Genomic DNA, 16,583 nt, shown 5'->3' with positions numbered 1-16,583 from the left:
ATCCATACTCAGTAATGAAAAGAAAGGTGCATGTGGAGAAAGTCACCTTATAATTTCTCAGACTAAGACAGTTGAGGAAACAGAGGCTCATACTTTTGAGTCTAATGATTCTGACAAACAACATATAAGAGATTTTGAGCCCACACAATCTCAAACAGTAGACAATGGGAGCCGGGCTAGTGAGGATACTCTACCTGATGTGACTGAACCAATGACAAAAGGACCATTAAGTGTAAGTAGAAACATTCCTAGATATAGTTATCAAAGGAAGCAGTATGGTATCGCTTAATTTATGTTGATGGTAGTTTTTCTAAGATATTAATTGGTATAATCTCACAAACAGAATCATTTTGCAGTGAAGTAAGGGATTTTGATGAAACCAGTCAGAAGTTACTATTCAAGAGAAAAGTAAAAGAAATTCATGGTTGTAGGAGTCAGTAGAATCAGAAAAAAAGAAGCTACTCATTTACAAAGAAACAATGTGTGCATCACACAGTCACAGGTTTTGATATGTGTATCTCTTCTCCATACATGTCTCCACCATAGATAAGTGCCAGCCCTCTCTTTAATCATTGTATGGTTACACTATAACGTTTCTGGTAATGTGAATGTGGGAGTATTTACTTTTGAATGCCTCCCACGTCTGAGTGTTGTACATTATTAGTATGACATCAATGAAGGAATAATGGATACTCATGAGCTATTATTCTTGCAAATTCGCTTATATATATAGACTGTGAACAGTTTAGCTCTTGAACATATTGAATAAACCACTTATTTTCTGTTCCACAGATATTTAAACGGATGATATCCATACTCAGTAATCAAAAGAAAGGTGAAGGTATTGAAAGTCATCTTATAATATCTGAGACTGAGACATTGGAGAATACAGAGGCTCGTAATTTTGAGTCTAATGATTCTGACAAACAACATACAAGAGATTTTGATCCCTCACAATCTCAAACAGTAGACAATGAGAGTCAGGCTTGTGGGAATACTCTACCTGATGCAAGTGAAGCAATGACAAAAGGACCATTAAGTGTAAGTAGAAAAATCCTAGATATAGTTCACAAAGAAAGCGGCATTATTTCACTTAATTTGTGTTGACAGTATTCTCTCCAGGATATTAACTGGTATAATCTTACCATCAGAATCATTTAGCAGTGATGTAAGGATTTTGGATGGAAACCAGTCAGAAGTTAATATTCATGAGAAAAGTAATAGAAACTCTTGGTTGTAGCAGTGTATAGAATTAGAGAAAAGCAGCTACTCATATACAGTGAAACAATGTGTGCATTACACAATCACAGGTTTTGTTATGTGTATCTCTTCTCCATACATATCTCCACGATCGATAAGTGCTTGCCCTCCCTCTATTCCGTGTATTGTTAAACTACAACATTTGTGGTAATGTGAGTGTAGTAATATTTACTTTTGAATGCCTCCCATGTCTGAGTGTTGTACATTATTAGTAAGACACGAATGAAGGAGTAATGGAGACTCATGAGCAATTATTCTTGCAAATTTACTCATATATCTAGACTGTTAACATTTTAGAGGTTGGTCATATTGAATAAAACACTTATTTATTGTTCCACAGATATTTAAACAGAAGACATCCATACTCAGTAATGAAAAGAAAGGTGCATGTGGAGAAAGTCACCTTATAATTTCTCAGACTAAGACAGTTGAGGAAACAGAGGCTCATACTTTTGAGTCTAATGATTCTGACAAACAACATATAAGAGATTTTGAGCCCACACAATCTCAAACAGTAGACAATGGGAGCCGGGCTAGTGAGGATACTCTACCTGATGTGACTGAACCAATGACAAAAGGACCATTAAGTGTAAGTAGAAACATTCCTAGATATAGTTATCAAAGGAAGCAGTATGGTATCGCTTAATTTATGTTGACGGTAGTCTTTCTAAGATATTAATTGGTATAATCTCACAAACAGAATCATTTTGCAGTGAAGTAAGGGTTTTTGATGAAACCAGTCAGAAGTTACTATTCATGAGAAAAGTAACAGAAACTCATGGTTGTAGCAGTGTGTAGAATCAGAGAAAAGCAGCTACCGTATTTACTCGAATCTAAGCGGCACTTTTTTTCCGGTTTTTGTAATCCAAAAAACCGCCTGCGGCTTTGAATCAAGTGCAAAGCAAGCGGAAGTTCTGAAAAATGTTGGTAGGTGCCACCACAACTAACTTCTGCCATCGAATATATGTGTAGCGCTACGCAGGCATGCTTTGTAGGCACAAAGGTAAATACTGGCACCAATACCAATGCGTCAGTAAATAACTAAAACAAAAAAAAAGATGGAACACGAGCTTTTTTCCTCTGCCCCGAGTTTCGACCACTGCATTTTCATACATTATCCAACGAAATAATACAAATTCCGAATTGTTCATCTTCGAATGTAGCAGAATTTCAATGTACTACGAAAATACGACTGGCAAACTGTTTGAGATGTTTGTCAATATGGCCAACTCTAAGTTCTGAATTTTTTCCTACCTGTGAGAAGAGATGGTTGCTAATAGGAACCTGATGAAATGTGAATCATGTGCAGTATTCTCTTCACCATAAGAGTAATACGAATATAAACATTTTACCATGTATTCTTTCGTGTTTCCTGCTATCTCGTTTAAATCATGTCTGCCTAATAAACTACGAAACTAGAGACAACAGCAAACGCGGAAGAATATACGTATCGTGTCATGTTTATTTATTATTCTTATGCTCAATAGTGATACAGTCAGAAATGAAGCACGGCAACTGACTAGATTTTTAAATCTAAGACAACTCTAATTTCTGTGCAGAATTTGACGTTCTAAAGAAGCGGCCGCAAAGATTTTCAAACGAGGAAAAATTTTCACCTAACTCTTGTTCAGAACATGTTCTATCATACGCAGTCTATTATTTGGTTCTTGTTGACCATTATCAAAGAAAGCAGCAGTGTAAGTAACAACAAATAGCAGTCTCTTGCCATTGTTTCGCTAATGAGATGATTCCTCTCCATTGTTTTTAATTGTAAGCGGCGGTAGCGCGCATAAAAGTAAGCCATGCCGAGAGCGGCGACAGGCCGTAAACACGCACTATCAGAATGCGACAAACAATGTATAACACAGCACAGTAATGCATTTTCAGCTTAGAGTGACGTAAACACCCATAACAAAGAAAACGGCACTTATCAGATCAAAGCAAAATAAGCAATCGATCCAAACCAGACGAAGCACGTGAAAAAGGAAGGGTACCCATATAAATACGGACGGAGCGCCTGACGCGTAGCAATGGCTACGTGGTAAAGCTTAACTGCTATGCTTACGACTCGAACCAAACTACTGTAGCTGTATCGTCATTCATTATACCCAAATTGTGTCTCGTATTAGAATGGACCAACTTTGTTTCGATTTGGAGGTACGGCCTAAAAATTTTCTCTGCCCTTGAATTTCGAGTCTCAGATTTCAGGTGTGGCTTACGGGAAATTTTTTTTCCCTTTATTTCAAGTCTCATTTTTCAGGTGCGGCTTAGATTCGAGTGCGGCTTAGATTCGAGTAAATACGGTATTCATATACAGTGAAACAATGTGTGCATTACACAATCACAGGTTTTGTTATGTGTATCTCTTCTCCATACATATCTCCACGATTGATAAGTGCTTGCCCTCCCTGTATTCAGTGTATTGTTAAACTATAACATTTGTGGTAATGTGAGTGTAGAAGTATTTACTTTTGAATGCCTCCCATGTCTGAGTGTTGTACATTATTAGTATGACATCAATGAAGGAATAATGGATACTCATGAGCTATTATTCTTGCAAATTCGCTTATATATATAGACTGTGAACATTTTAGATGTTGAACATATTGAATAAACCACTTATTTACTGTTCCACAGATATTTAAACGGTTGAAATCCATACTCAGTAATCAAAAGAAAGGTGAATGTGTTGAAAGTCATCTTATTATTTCTGAGACTGAGACATTGGAGAATACAGAGGCTCATAATTTTGAGTCTAATGATTCTGACAAACAATGTACAAGAGATTTTGATCCCTCACAATCTCAAACAGTAGGCAATGAGAGTCAGGCTTGTGGGGATACTCTACCTGATGCAAGTGAAGCAATGACAAAAGGACCATTAAGTGTAAGTAGAAACATTCCTAGATATAGTTCTCAAAGAAAGCAGTATTATTTCATTTAATTTATGTTGACAGTATTCTCTCCAAGATATTAACTGGTATAATCTTACCATCATAATCATTTAGCAGTGAAGTAAGGATTTTGGATGGAAACCAGTCATAAGTTAATATTCATGAGAAAAGTAATAGAAACTCATGGTTGTAGCAGTGTGTAGAATCAGAGAAAAGCAGCTACTCATATACAGTGAAACAATGTGTGCATCACAAAATCACAGGTTTTGTTATTTGTATCTCTTCTCCATACATCTCTCCGCGATAGATAAGTGCCTGCCCTTCCTTTATTCAGTGTATTGTTAAACTATAACTTTTGTGGTTATGTGAATGTAGAAATATTTACTTTTGAATGCCTCCCATGTCTGATTGTTGTACATTATTAGTATGGCATGAATCAAGAAATAATGGAGACTCATGAATTATTATTCTTGCAAAATGGCTCATACATTTAGACTGTTAACCTTTTATATGTTGATCATATCGAGTAAACCACTTATTTAATGCTCCACAGATATTTAAATGGTTGACATCCTTAATTTGTAATCAATAGAAAGGTTAATGTGTTGAAAGTCATCTTAGAATTTCTGACAGTAAGACAATGGGTGATAGACTCTTAATTATGAGTCTAATGATTCTGACAAATAACATATAAGAGATTTTGAGCCCCCACAATCTCAAACAGTAGACAATGAGAGCTGGGCTTATGAGGATACTATACCTGATGTCACTGAAGCATTCGAGCGTGCAAGAGTAAGTGTGGTTATAAGTGCGTATGACTCTGGCAATCAAATGCCTATGTTTCCGCCACATGTGCCCTCCCTCATCGACTCTGCAGTTACCTCTTATGGATCTCCGTGCAGTGCAGGACCAATGCCGTTTTGTGCATAAGCTTTGTCGGACAACCTACTACCACCAGGACAACAATTTGCTATGCCACAATCCATGCAATACCACGTGGATACCTGTCACGTGGCCAGAACTACTTCGTTTACAGGTCTACCTCCTCAGCATCCTACCACGCACGTGCCTGCCTTGGTTCAGCACCAGCACATGTCATCCTATTTTGATACCTCGGCCTGCAGCAGGAACAATAACTTGTTATCTGTGCCTGACCTCTACCTCTGTGCCATTGCTATGCATCATTGTTTTGTGCCATGACATTCACCTTATCCGCACACCGTTTTGAGTGGAGTGACTATGAACAGTGAACACTGACACATTCCATCCAACACTCGACATCATTTCCCACACTGTGCTTCTGGACAATCTGCACCTGTGCAGCCTCCCTGCAACTTGGGTGGCCCTGGCTCTGATCATAAGTCAAGCTTTCTGAGGACTAACACGCATTATGGAACTTTGATCTTTTTCTCTCCTGTCGCACACACGCCGACTCCAGTCGAGCTTCCAATACCATTCTCGGTACATCTTAATGTCTCATCTGCGTTGGTGTTGCGCGACTCATCAATCTGAACACACCAGCAACATGTTGAGCTTCCGCAACTGCTATCGACACATTACGATGTCTCACCCACGTCGGCCTTTCGCGTCGCGACGGGTTGCGCTCAACCACAATGTGTCACCTTCACGCTGCCACCCGAACAGCCATCGTTGCCACATCCCCTGGAGACATACTCTCCTGGAATACTACAGCAACAACAGCTCAATTCAGGCAGTGCCCCGACGAACTTAACTCAACCTGTTCTTCTGAACATTCTGCAACGCTTACCGATGCTGCTGCTGTGTAATCCTGAGAAAGCAACAACGTGGTTCAAAATTGTGGACAAAGTGTTCGACCATTACAAACTTGATGAGTCAACCAGGTTTCTGTGCATCACCACCCACCTGCACGACCAGGAGGACTTGATTGCTGATCTGGTCGACGCCCCAGACTCATCCAAGTGCTCCACGTCGAGCAACTAGGCAACGACAAACCTTCCCAGCTCTGGAGATGGCTATGTGCCCTGGTCAGCGCCGATCTATTCTCTGACACAGCTCTCCTCGCCATCTTGTCAGATAAACTATCTCCTCACATCCGCTTTGCTCTGGCTCAGAGGTCTCCTGAAACTGTTGAGCAAAGAATGACAATTGCTGACAAGCTACACGATGCATCACTGCTCTATTTCACCAGCCATTGCCTACCTGACAAGTCTCAGGTTCATGCTCATCGCCCTGCGGCCGGGGCCATACTGTGCTGACCGTTCCGCTCACTCCGGGAAGCAGTAAACAAGCAACTGGGATGTCACCGACTCTGCCCACGGTCACGCCCCCTCCTGCAACCGAACCTGCTGCGCCCACCGAACATTGATCACCACCACTGGCAATGAACTTTCCGCAGGAAATGCAACTGCACTACTCGTACTGTTACTTCCACACACAGTTTGGTGAGGCAGCATGGAACTGCAGACCACCCTGCTACTTCCAAAACGCCAGTCACAAGTAGGTCTGGGTGCCGCCTCCTGCGCACATGTCAGGTACCCCCCAGTGCTCCATTCTGCCCATGAACGACCGGATAATTGTGAACGACTTTACATTAAAGACATTTTGTTGGGATACCTTTTGCTAGTGGACACAGGTGCCCATGATTCGCTGCTGCCTACATCCTTAGTGTCGTCGAACATCCGCCCTCATCATACTTCACTTTAAGCTGCGAATTCAACTAAACTACAATGCTCGGGTTCAACTTCCCACATCGTCTTACTCTCCGCAAACTGCAAACTCGAGTGGACTTTTTTAGTGTGCAAAATTGACAAACCTATACTAGGCATTGACGTCTTGCGACACCACAAACTTCCACTGGACCTAGTGCGAAATACCGTGTTTCCCCTGTGCTCTGTCCAGCAACCCCCCCCCCCCCCCCCCCCAAATCCCCCACCCCCCACCTCGTGAGGACACATCGGTCCGGGCTCATCTCATCCATATACATGCTCGTCTCTGTCAACGACGTTACAAGAAACCATGCACAAGTGCCTTGTCAAGCTTCAACACTTCGCTCACCTATGCAAGGAAAACTTCGAGCTCTCCCTCTGGTTCCACGAAACACAGCTCCAGCTCTCCAATGCAGTAAAGGAATTACAGACACTACAGCAAGGACAAAGCGATGGTTGGTAAGTGCTCCGAATCTGCTTGCAATTCCAGCAATCGAGCCTCCGTGTGTTTACCTCCCACTACCACTCACAACTGTGCTATCAAGACTGCCATATCGTGTACTGACAGTTCTGCAGGGCCACACCCTTCTAACACGACAGCGTTTGACACTCGGCCGGACACAAGTGCGCATGCGCGACGAGCGTCACGTGTTCCTGAACTGACAGCTCCTACCCTGCCCCTCGCGGACAGCACCTCAAACTATGCAACTTCAGCTCCTGCACGCTGCCGTGTGACCGCCACTGACAACAGAAACAGCGCACTCTCGCCAAGCGTTTCACCCACGACCGTGCTGCCACAGGCCGCGCCCTCGGACAATGGACTCACTAACAGCTCACGAGCTCTACCGAGCTCACCCTACCACGGTGGCACTGCTTCGGGCCGGTGGCCATCTTGTCACGTTGACTCCTGGGACACTTCACCGCCTCAGCTCCCGTCAGATCCGCCGAGTGGCTCCGAACAACACGACTACACCTCACCTGCCCCACCCGCCACACATTGTAAACAAACCGCCTCCCGTGCCGCCGGCAACATTTCCTTTGTAACCAACGGCATGGTTCACAAGCTTCACCTCGCGCCAGGTCCCCAGGTAACCCATGTCGACTTTGCCCCGAGCGCCTCTCCGACCTTAAAGAACAGATTTCTGAACTAATAACCTCGAGCGTCATTGTACCCTCTGCCAGTAGATGGTCTACGCCCATACATATGACACCCAAGAAAGATGGGTCCTGGCACATGTGCGGAGACTACCGTCAACTAAATGCATGAACAATTATGGACACCTACCCCATACCCAACATTGCCGACTTTACCAGTTCCCTCCCAGGTGCAACCACGTTCTCTGTCTTTGATTGCAAATGGGCCTACCACCAGATCCCCATGGCACCTGAAGACATCGAGAAGACGCAGCCCAGACCTGGCAACCCTTCATCAACAAAGTGCTATTTGACCTAAAATTCTGCTTTGCATATCTTGATGACATTCTTGTGTTCAGCTCCTCCGTCGAGGACAATATTCGACATGTGCAAACTGTTATGAACACTCTCATGGCAGCAGGCATCTAGACCAACCAGGACAAATTGCAGCTACATCAACCCGCTGTAACTTTTCTTGGTTTTCGGGTCTCTGCCGACGACACTTCACCACTCCCTGAGAAAGTACAAACAATACTAAACCTACCCAGACCTTCATCATTCAAAGAGCTCTGGCGTTTTCTGGGGATGGTTAATTATTATCGCTGACATCTACCTCGGGCTGCGGAGATTCAGGCTCCACTGACGGACGCCTTGGCAGGCATCTCAGCCCGTTCCATGGACCCCTGCTATCACTGACTCTTTCACTGCCCTCAAACATCTTCTTGCCGACACCTGCATCATCCTGCATCCTCATCCCAATGCGCAGCTTTCCATCACCACAGATGTGAGCGATACTGCCATTGGCACTGTCCTTAGCCAGACAATCGATGGCCAAACTTCGCCTCTGCAGTTCTTCTCACGCAAGCTCACCAATGCACAACGGAAACATTCCGTGTTTGACAGGGAGTTGCTCGTGGTCTACGAAGCGATCAAGCATTTTAAGACTGAAGTTGAGGGATGCCCTTTCTATGTTTTAATGGAGCACAAACCCTTGGCTGCGGCCATTACAAAGCCGCCAGCTGACCCGCCTCCTCGCCGCTTTCGACACATGGACTTCATATCTCAGTTCACCACCAATGTCAGACATGTCAGACACATAAAGGGTGCTCACAATATAGTTGCTGATTTCCTTTCACGAGTCGATGCTGTCCATTTGCTGTTAGACCTCTCTGAACTGCCCAACCTTCAACCTGCTGACGAGGAAACACAAAACCTGATTTCAGACTCTACTTCTTCACTTCGTCCGCACAACCTTCCCTGGCATTTCTGGTGAGATCTGGTGCGACGACAGTACAGGCATGTTACGCCACCTCATCCCAACCACGCTCCGTCAAGCTGTCTTCAACGCACTGCATAATTTAGCCCACCCCGGTGTTCGAGCGTCTGCCCGCCTCGTAGTCGTGTGCTTTGTGTGGAGAAATGTCAACAAGGACTGCCAGCAATGGGCATGCTCCTGCATCGCATGCCAACGCTGCAGAGTACACAAGCACACTTCACACACCCCCCTCCCCCCCCCCCCCCCCCCCTCGGTGACTTCTCGATCCCTCCTGGGCGTTTCCAGCATATTCATATTGACATTGTAGGCCCTCTCCCCCCCCTCTAACGGCTTTTGTTATGTTCTCTCGTCTATCGACTGAACAACTCTCTGTGTCGAGGTTGTCCCCCTCCCCAATATTATGGCAGAAACTGTTGCACGAGCTTTCATCAAGTCATGGGTATCGCGTTTCGGATGTCCAGCTATCATCATGACTGACCAGGGCAGACAATTTGAGTCGGCCCTGTTCAACGAGATTTGTAACATATGCGGCATCCGGCACATCCATTCCACAGCATATCACCTGCAAAGTAACGGGCTAGAGCGCTGGCACCGCACTTTCAAGGCAGCTCTCCGATGCCACGACTCTCTATGGACGGAGGCCCTTCCCCTTGTGCTACTTGGCATTCGTGCAATCTATAAGGAAGACCTCAAAGGCACAATAGCCGAGTTCGTATACAGCCAGAACATTGTTCTCCCTGGCAAACTTGTGAGCCCTTCCGCTTCTCTCCCTCATGGACCGCGTCAGATGCCGCTTCATCAACCTCCTATGTCATGCTCCGAGATGACACTGTCTGTGCTCCCCTCCAACCTCCATATACCGGCCCATACTGAGTTCTCCAACACCTATGACATCCAGATGAAAGATTCAGCTGTTAGAGTCTCTCTCAACAGACTTAAGCCTGCTCATGTAGAGCCTTCTTCTACCTCCATTCAGGCTATGACCACGCCACTCACTGTCGTGGCTCTCGACGCTCCGACCATTCCCTCCATGTCGGACTTAAACACTCAATCGAGTGACTTCCAGCTCCAATCGTCAAACTCTCCTCCGACCTCACCCTCTACTCCGGTCTCACACACTCTGTCGAGTGACCACAAGCTCCCCACGTTGAGCTTACCTACGATCATGCCCTTGCCGCCGGACCCTTCGCTGGTCCCTTTGACCTCTCCACTATCACCTGCCTCCCCCTGTCGAGATTTCTCACACCCCCCCGTCTTGAACGTGCCCTCGCTCGAGGTGTTTGTGCCTGTCCCCCTGGACATAATCCACGACATCTCAATAATTCTGCGCGATGATACACTGTTCATCGCGTGTTTCTCTTCATCCAGTGCGCATGACACAACCTCCACCACTCCAAGCCACCTGGTGAAATGTGTTCCCCTCCTGCCCAACGTTGACCTGGACATGCTTCGTGTGTTTGCCACGCCCACTGGAGACATCGTCGTCGTCCCTCCATTCCACCCGCAAACCGCTGGCCTACCTGTCGCCGCACGACCAGCACACCCAGTACAACGCCTGGCTGCCTTCAACAACTTCCAGGTTCAGTGGCCAAACCTTCCTTCACGACATCTTCCCACACAGCTCCCCGACAACGCTGTCGAGCTGACTGTGATCCGGCTCCCGGGGACCTCCCCTGTCAACATCTTAGTCACCCCCCCCCCGGCCTCTCAAGAGTACTCTGTACTGTGAGGGGGGAGGGGGGGGGGGCTATGTGGCGCCGATGAGGTTGACACCAGCATCTATATGCATTCGTCTGTGGACTCTGAGCATCGTCTTTGAACTCTGAGCATTGTCTTTGGACAGTTCCACCATGTCAGTTCTTTGTGAGCCTTGCATGTGTTTAGGTGAATAAATGAACTACTGCAAAATGGGTGTTGTTTTGTGTAACCAACCCAAACTTCTCCCTCAAAACATTGCTCAGTCCTTTTAAGTCCCCCACACTGTGTGTCATCAAATCAGAGCATGGAGCAATGTCACCATCTTCGATAATAATGGTGCCATGGCTTACAAATATGTAGATTGTCCTATCACACATTTGGTTGTTAACAATCTTCATACTCAAAATTTTCTATAACTGATACTGTGCATTGTGTGTCAGTTCAGATTCCTCATCATGTTCTACATTTTTGGGTTTGATTTCTGAGTGATTATGGTTTGCAAACAACTTCACAGCACATATCACACTAAAATCTTCAGCTCAGTCACATTTTTTGTGCGCAAGGCCCATATCTGTGTCCTTACACAAACATATTAACTCCAAATTGAGACAACTGACATCACTAGGTGTCATTCAACTGATTTCAATAGGAAGTGCAAAAAAAAAAAAAACATCGGGTCAGCTCTGACCTTGTAGAAACCTAAAAGTTAGCATAAAGCACTGCCTCGAGCTGCTGAATTACTTGCAGAATTGCTCAGGGGCTGATTGTTTTTAGAACTGACTTAGCGGGTTCTGTTGGATGAAGCATCAAAACAACTGCTTTAATTGAACAAACCTTTTGGTCTTTATCAATATCATCATCATCATCTTTGACAGTTTCAGCCTCTGGCCAGGTCTGTATGGAACATAGGCCTCTCCATTTTCTGTCTTGCCACCATCTCTCCATCTTCACCTTGGTCAAGTTTCCTCCTTTCTTCTGGACACATTCCTCTACTCCTTTCAGCCATCTGTCTCTCAATGTTCCTCTTGGTCTCTATCCTTCCAGTTTCATCTCGTGTATCCTCCTGGGTATCCTCTTCACCTCCATTCTCTTAACATGTCCATACCATCTCAGCCTTGATTTCTCTATCTCCTTTTGTAATGGTTCCACCTTCATTAACTCTCTGATCCTCTCATTTCTTAACCTGTCTATCTTTGTCACTCCAATACTGTTTCTCAAGAATTTCATCTCACAAGCTTGTACTTTGCTTTTCTCTCTTCCTTTCATAACCCAGGTTTCTGATGCATATGTCAGGATAGGGACGTAATATGACTGGCATATAAACTTTTTACTGATTTTGGGTACACCCTTGCCCCATATCAAGCTTCTGACACTCTTCCCAAATGCTTCTGCTTTTCTCCCCCACTCGTTTATTTCTCTTGTTTTTTCCATCTTCCTGTATCAGGCTTCCTAGGTACTTGAAACTCTTCACTATCCTCAATTGTTCCCCACCAATTGTTATTCCTGTTGTTCCTCTCTCCTGCTTTCTTGTTGTGATAATCATCTCACTCTTACTTTCACTAAATTTCATCCCATATTCTTGTACTGTTCATTCCCATGCATCCAACTGCTCTTGTACTTCCTCCTCCTTATTTCCCCAAATCATCAGATTATCTGCAAACACCATAGCTCTCATCTTCCCTTAATCAATTACTTGCACTACTGTACTCATTATATCATCAACCACTACAATGAAGAGTAATGGTGAAAGTGCACTTCCCTGCCTCAAGCCATTCCTCTGTTCAATCCAAAGTGATCTCTCTCCTCCCACTTCCACACAGCTCACACTTCCATGGTACATTTCCCTTATCCTCCAAATAATCTGTTTTGCTACTCCTCTGTTCACCAGGGCTTTCCACACTTTGCTTCTATGTACACTATCATATGCTTTTTCAATGTCCAGGAAGGTCATTAGAAAAACTATTCCACATTCATGGTGCTGTTTCTGCAGTTGTCTTACAGAAAAAATTAGATCCACTGTGGGCCTTCTTTTCAGAAGCCATGTTGCTCTTCTCTCATTTTTCCTTCTAATTTTGCCAAAAATCATACTTCCAATATTTTCTCAAAAATCTCTGCACACAACAGGATTTCTTCAAAATACTCCTTCCACATATTCTTGAGTTCCTCCTTATTCTCTACATCTTGTCCACTTTTCTTCACCATTCAAGGATAATCTGTCATACCATTCTTCTCTTACTTTTAATCATCCAATATAACACCTTTTTTGAACCTCCGCTATCCTCCTACATCATTCTGGTCCACTGTTCCATTCACTTTCTTCTTTCTTTCGGCACCACTCTTTTTGCTTCTTTCCTGCTTGCCTGATACTCTTCTCTTGTCTCTACTGTTCTCCTCTGGAACCATACCCTAAAGGCTCTATTCTTTTTCTGTACTATACCCTTTGTTTTATCATTCCACCAGTGTGTTTCTTTCCATCTCTTTTTGTTGCTTGTCCTCCCACATATTGCTTCCACTGCACTTACTGATGTTCCCTTGAATATACCCCATTCCTCTTCTACTATTATTGGTTCATCCTTTGTGATGCTTTCCTTAACTGCTTGTACGTACTGCAGCCTGCTTTCTTCCTCCTTGAACTTCCGTACCCTTACACATCTTTCCTGGTTTGCTGTCCCTTTATTATCCTAAGTCCTTCTCAGGTTCATTACCAGCAAACTGGGGCCACTATCCAAGGCCTCTGATGGTATTACCTTAATGTCAATGATGCCCATTTGCTTCTGCATTTCCTCTTCAAACTCTTGGTTCTCCTCAGAAGTGCAACTCAGCTGTGGCGCATACACTTGTATTACCTCTATGGTCGACCCCTTGAGTGATATTTTGGTCTTCATCATCCTACCGCTTTTTCTCTTCACTTCTTCTTTTAATCCATCTGTTACTACTATTCCAACTCAATTTCTCCTCCCCTCCTCATTTCTACTCCAGTATAGTTGGTAGCCTTTCCTCAGTTCTCTCCTACCTTCTCCTTTCCATCTCGTTTCAGCCAACCCCAATAGGTCTAAATTCCTTCTTTCCATCATGTCTACCATCTCCTCCACCATTCCAGTCAATGTCTGTATATTTAATGTTCCAAATCTTAGTCCTTGTTTATATCCAGTATGCCATCGATTAAATCTGTCCTTTCCAAGGCCAATTCTATTTTTGAAAGCAGAAATCATAATCCACTACTGGCTTGCTGGGCCAATCATAGCTTCACCAGAGCTCTGTTAGCTGTCACTTTTCAGGGTTCCTGTAGGACCTTCACAGCTACCGTAGTGGTCCCAGGGCATACACAGTCCCCACTGTACCTCACTCCTACAGGCAATCCCCTACTTCATGCCGTTGCCCATCTCACACGACTTGGATGAGGGGTTGGACCTGTGGGAGACAGTCTTTATCAATATCATCATTTAATAATTGGAGTAACTAGAGCCCTGGCTGTTTTTTCAATGCTTTCTTAAACAACTTACGGCAGATGTTCCTTGCTGCATGAACTATCTTAATGATATTGTAGCAACAGGCACTAAGCCAGAAGAACAGTTATGCAATGTCTCTTCTTTCTTTACTATTTTGTACACTGCAGGCCTTAAGTGTAATCTTACAAAGTCACAGTTTTGTCAACTATCTGTTATGTATCTGAGTCACGAACTTTCTGAGCCTGATGTTTGACCCCTCAACAGCATGTCACCATTTGCCCTGTCTGACCAATTTGCATAGTTCATCCAAAGGTCCTCAGAGCAGTCTTAAGCCATGCAGGGACCCCTGGCTGCACAGCATCTGGGGCCAGGGTTGCCTCAAGTGTCCCCATGTGAAATGCCCCAATATTTCCCTGATTTCCAGACAAGTTTTAGCATTTTTCCCTGACAAGTTTTGAGATCTCAAGGCTAAGTTAAGATGTAAGTTGACAATCTGTCTTTGCAACTATGGTACAAAAAACAAAAGTGCAAATGAGAAAATGTCTAAAAAAACTTGCAAGCAGATGGCATTGCCTGATATGAGCAAAAATTTCATGTATTAATGTCAACATAATTTGTAATGAACTGTTTTTAGATGGAGAAAGCAAGCCAAATGGTATATGAGTATCATTAAGCCCACTGACGTTATGTTATTTCAAGAAAACAAACCACATTTGGTGGCAAACATATGCATTTCCTTGGAGTCACAAGACAGATTTAAAATACCTTCACTGATTTCAGAAAGAACTTCAGTAAAATGTAGGCCTCTTGAAAGAAGTGTATAAGGTGGGGAAGAATTGTGTAAACCAACACTGTAGGTGACCACCAATAAAATGTTGGTTGTACTATCTGTAGGTAGTGGGGAGCACGTGTGGTAATTATGATGATAAACACTCACTCACTCTCCTGTCACTTACTGTGAATACTTTTATTCTCAGAGTGTATACACAATGCATATAGTATAGAGCATGTGCTACAGAGAACTTATCTGGCAAAGATACAATTGTTCTTGCTGCAATAGGGCAGCAATATTATTGGGGAGTAGAGCCAGTGGTTCCCACAGAAGCCCCCCCCCCCCCCTTCCCCAACAAGTGCAGAGCATGGTTACTGGTGTACATCATGATGTGTTGTCCCACTGATGATGGCAAGGGCTCACATATCATAGTCTGCCAGGAGCCTGGGCAGCCATAAAGGGCAGCCGGCCCGTGCTGTCAGTGGCAGTGCCGATGAGGTGGTGACAGTGTCCATTGAGGTGCTGGTGGCTGGTCGTGTGTGTGCTAGTGAGCCTGTCTCTCCACTGGTAGCAGTGTCTGGAGTCTAAGTCATCATTATGAAGCGCTCTGGGGCCGACACAAGCAGGTAGCTGTTTGAAGAAAGAGTTGATTTCAGACCTGCTGTGTCGATTGTGGCCGGAAGGTGCATGGAGTGCTGTAATGACCTCAAGACCGAGCTGTAGCCCAGCTGTCTATTGCTGAACTTGGCCCAAATCACGAATATAAGTCCTGCAGTGTTACAGAAATCTTCTGGGAGGTATGCATCTTCAACTTCTTGTGGCGTAATGAATAGTCCATTAAAGTTCCGCAACTCACTCTGAAGATGGCCACATGATGCATGGCTGAAATATCACTGGAAAAAATTTCATTTGCGCAGTTGCATGCCCAAAAGTTAATGGGGTCTTCTGGGAGGTAGCCTCGCAGTTCTAGGCTGATGGTAAATCGGCATGAGGAGCCTGGAGCTGGGGATGGTGGAGGCTACACACAGGTTGTGTCCTCTTAAGTCCACGTGGGTTTTAGGCAGTTCAGTGACACTTTTTTCCAGCTTGCATGATATCAAAAGTGTTTGGCCCTCATTTCAACATGTATGGGTCACCATATGCAGAGTGTAGGGCGAGTTTGATGGCATCAGTCCTGAGAATGATGTGTGTACATGATTGGATGTCCTTGTACACAAAGACAGCTCGTTTGGCATGGTAGTGTAATGTAGCAAATTACTACGAGATGACATTCATTGCAGTAAGTCACGCAGCCATTTGGTACAGTGGCTGCAGGATGGCTATGTTTTTTGTCATTTTGTTTGCAGCGCAGCTGACGCTGCCTGCCTTGAAAACTGCATAGTGTAATCATCAGTCAATATGAAGATTCATACCC

The 16,583-nt window shown here is 44.3% G+C and overlaps 1 protein-coding gene across 1 annotated transcript in view; it reads left to right on the top strand.

Moving 5' to 3' along the window:
- The first annotated feature begins 3,903 nt into the window (after nt 1-3,903).
- The window catches only part of LOC126456638 (serpin B6-like), a 221,195-nt gene continuing 208,515 nt past the window's right edge, over nt 3,904-16,583 (top strand). Inside the window, exon 1 of the mRNA XM_050092381.1 lies at nt 3,904-4,146. Within this exon, the coding sequence (XP_049948338.1) occupies nt 4,126-4,146 (21 nt within the window). The 5' untranslated portion in view covers nt 3,904-4,125. The remainder of the gene's footprint in view (nt 4,147-16,583) is intronic.

Source organism: Schistocerca serialis, chromosome 2 (assembly GCF_023864345.2).
Source record: "Schistocerca serialis cubense isolate TAMUIC-IGC-003099 chromosome 2, iqSchSeri2.2, whole genome shotgun sequence".
Classification (NCBI taxonomy): Eukaryota; Metazoa; Arthropoda; class Insecta; order Orthoptera; family Acrididae; genus Schistocerca; species Schistocerca serialis.
Note: the sequence above shows the minus strand (reverse complement) of the source record. Positions and strands in the feature narration are given on the sequence as shown.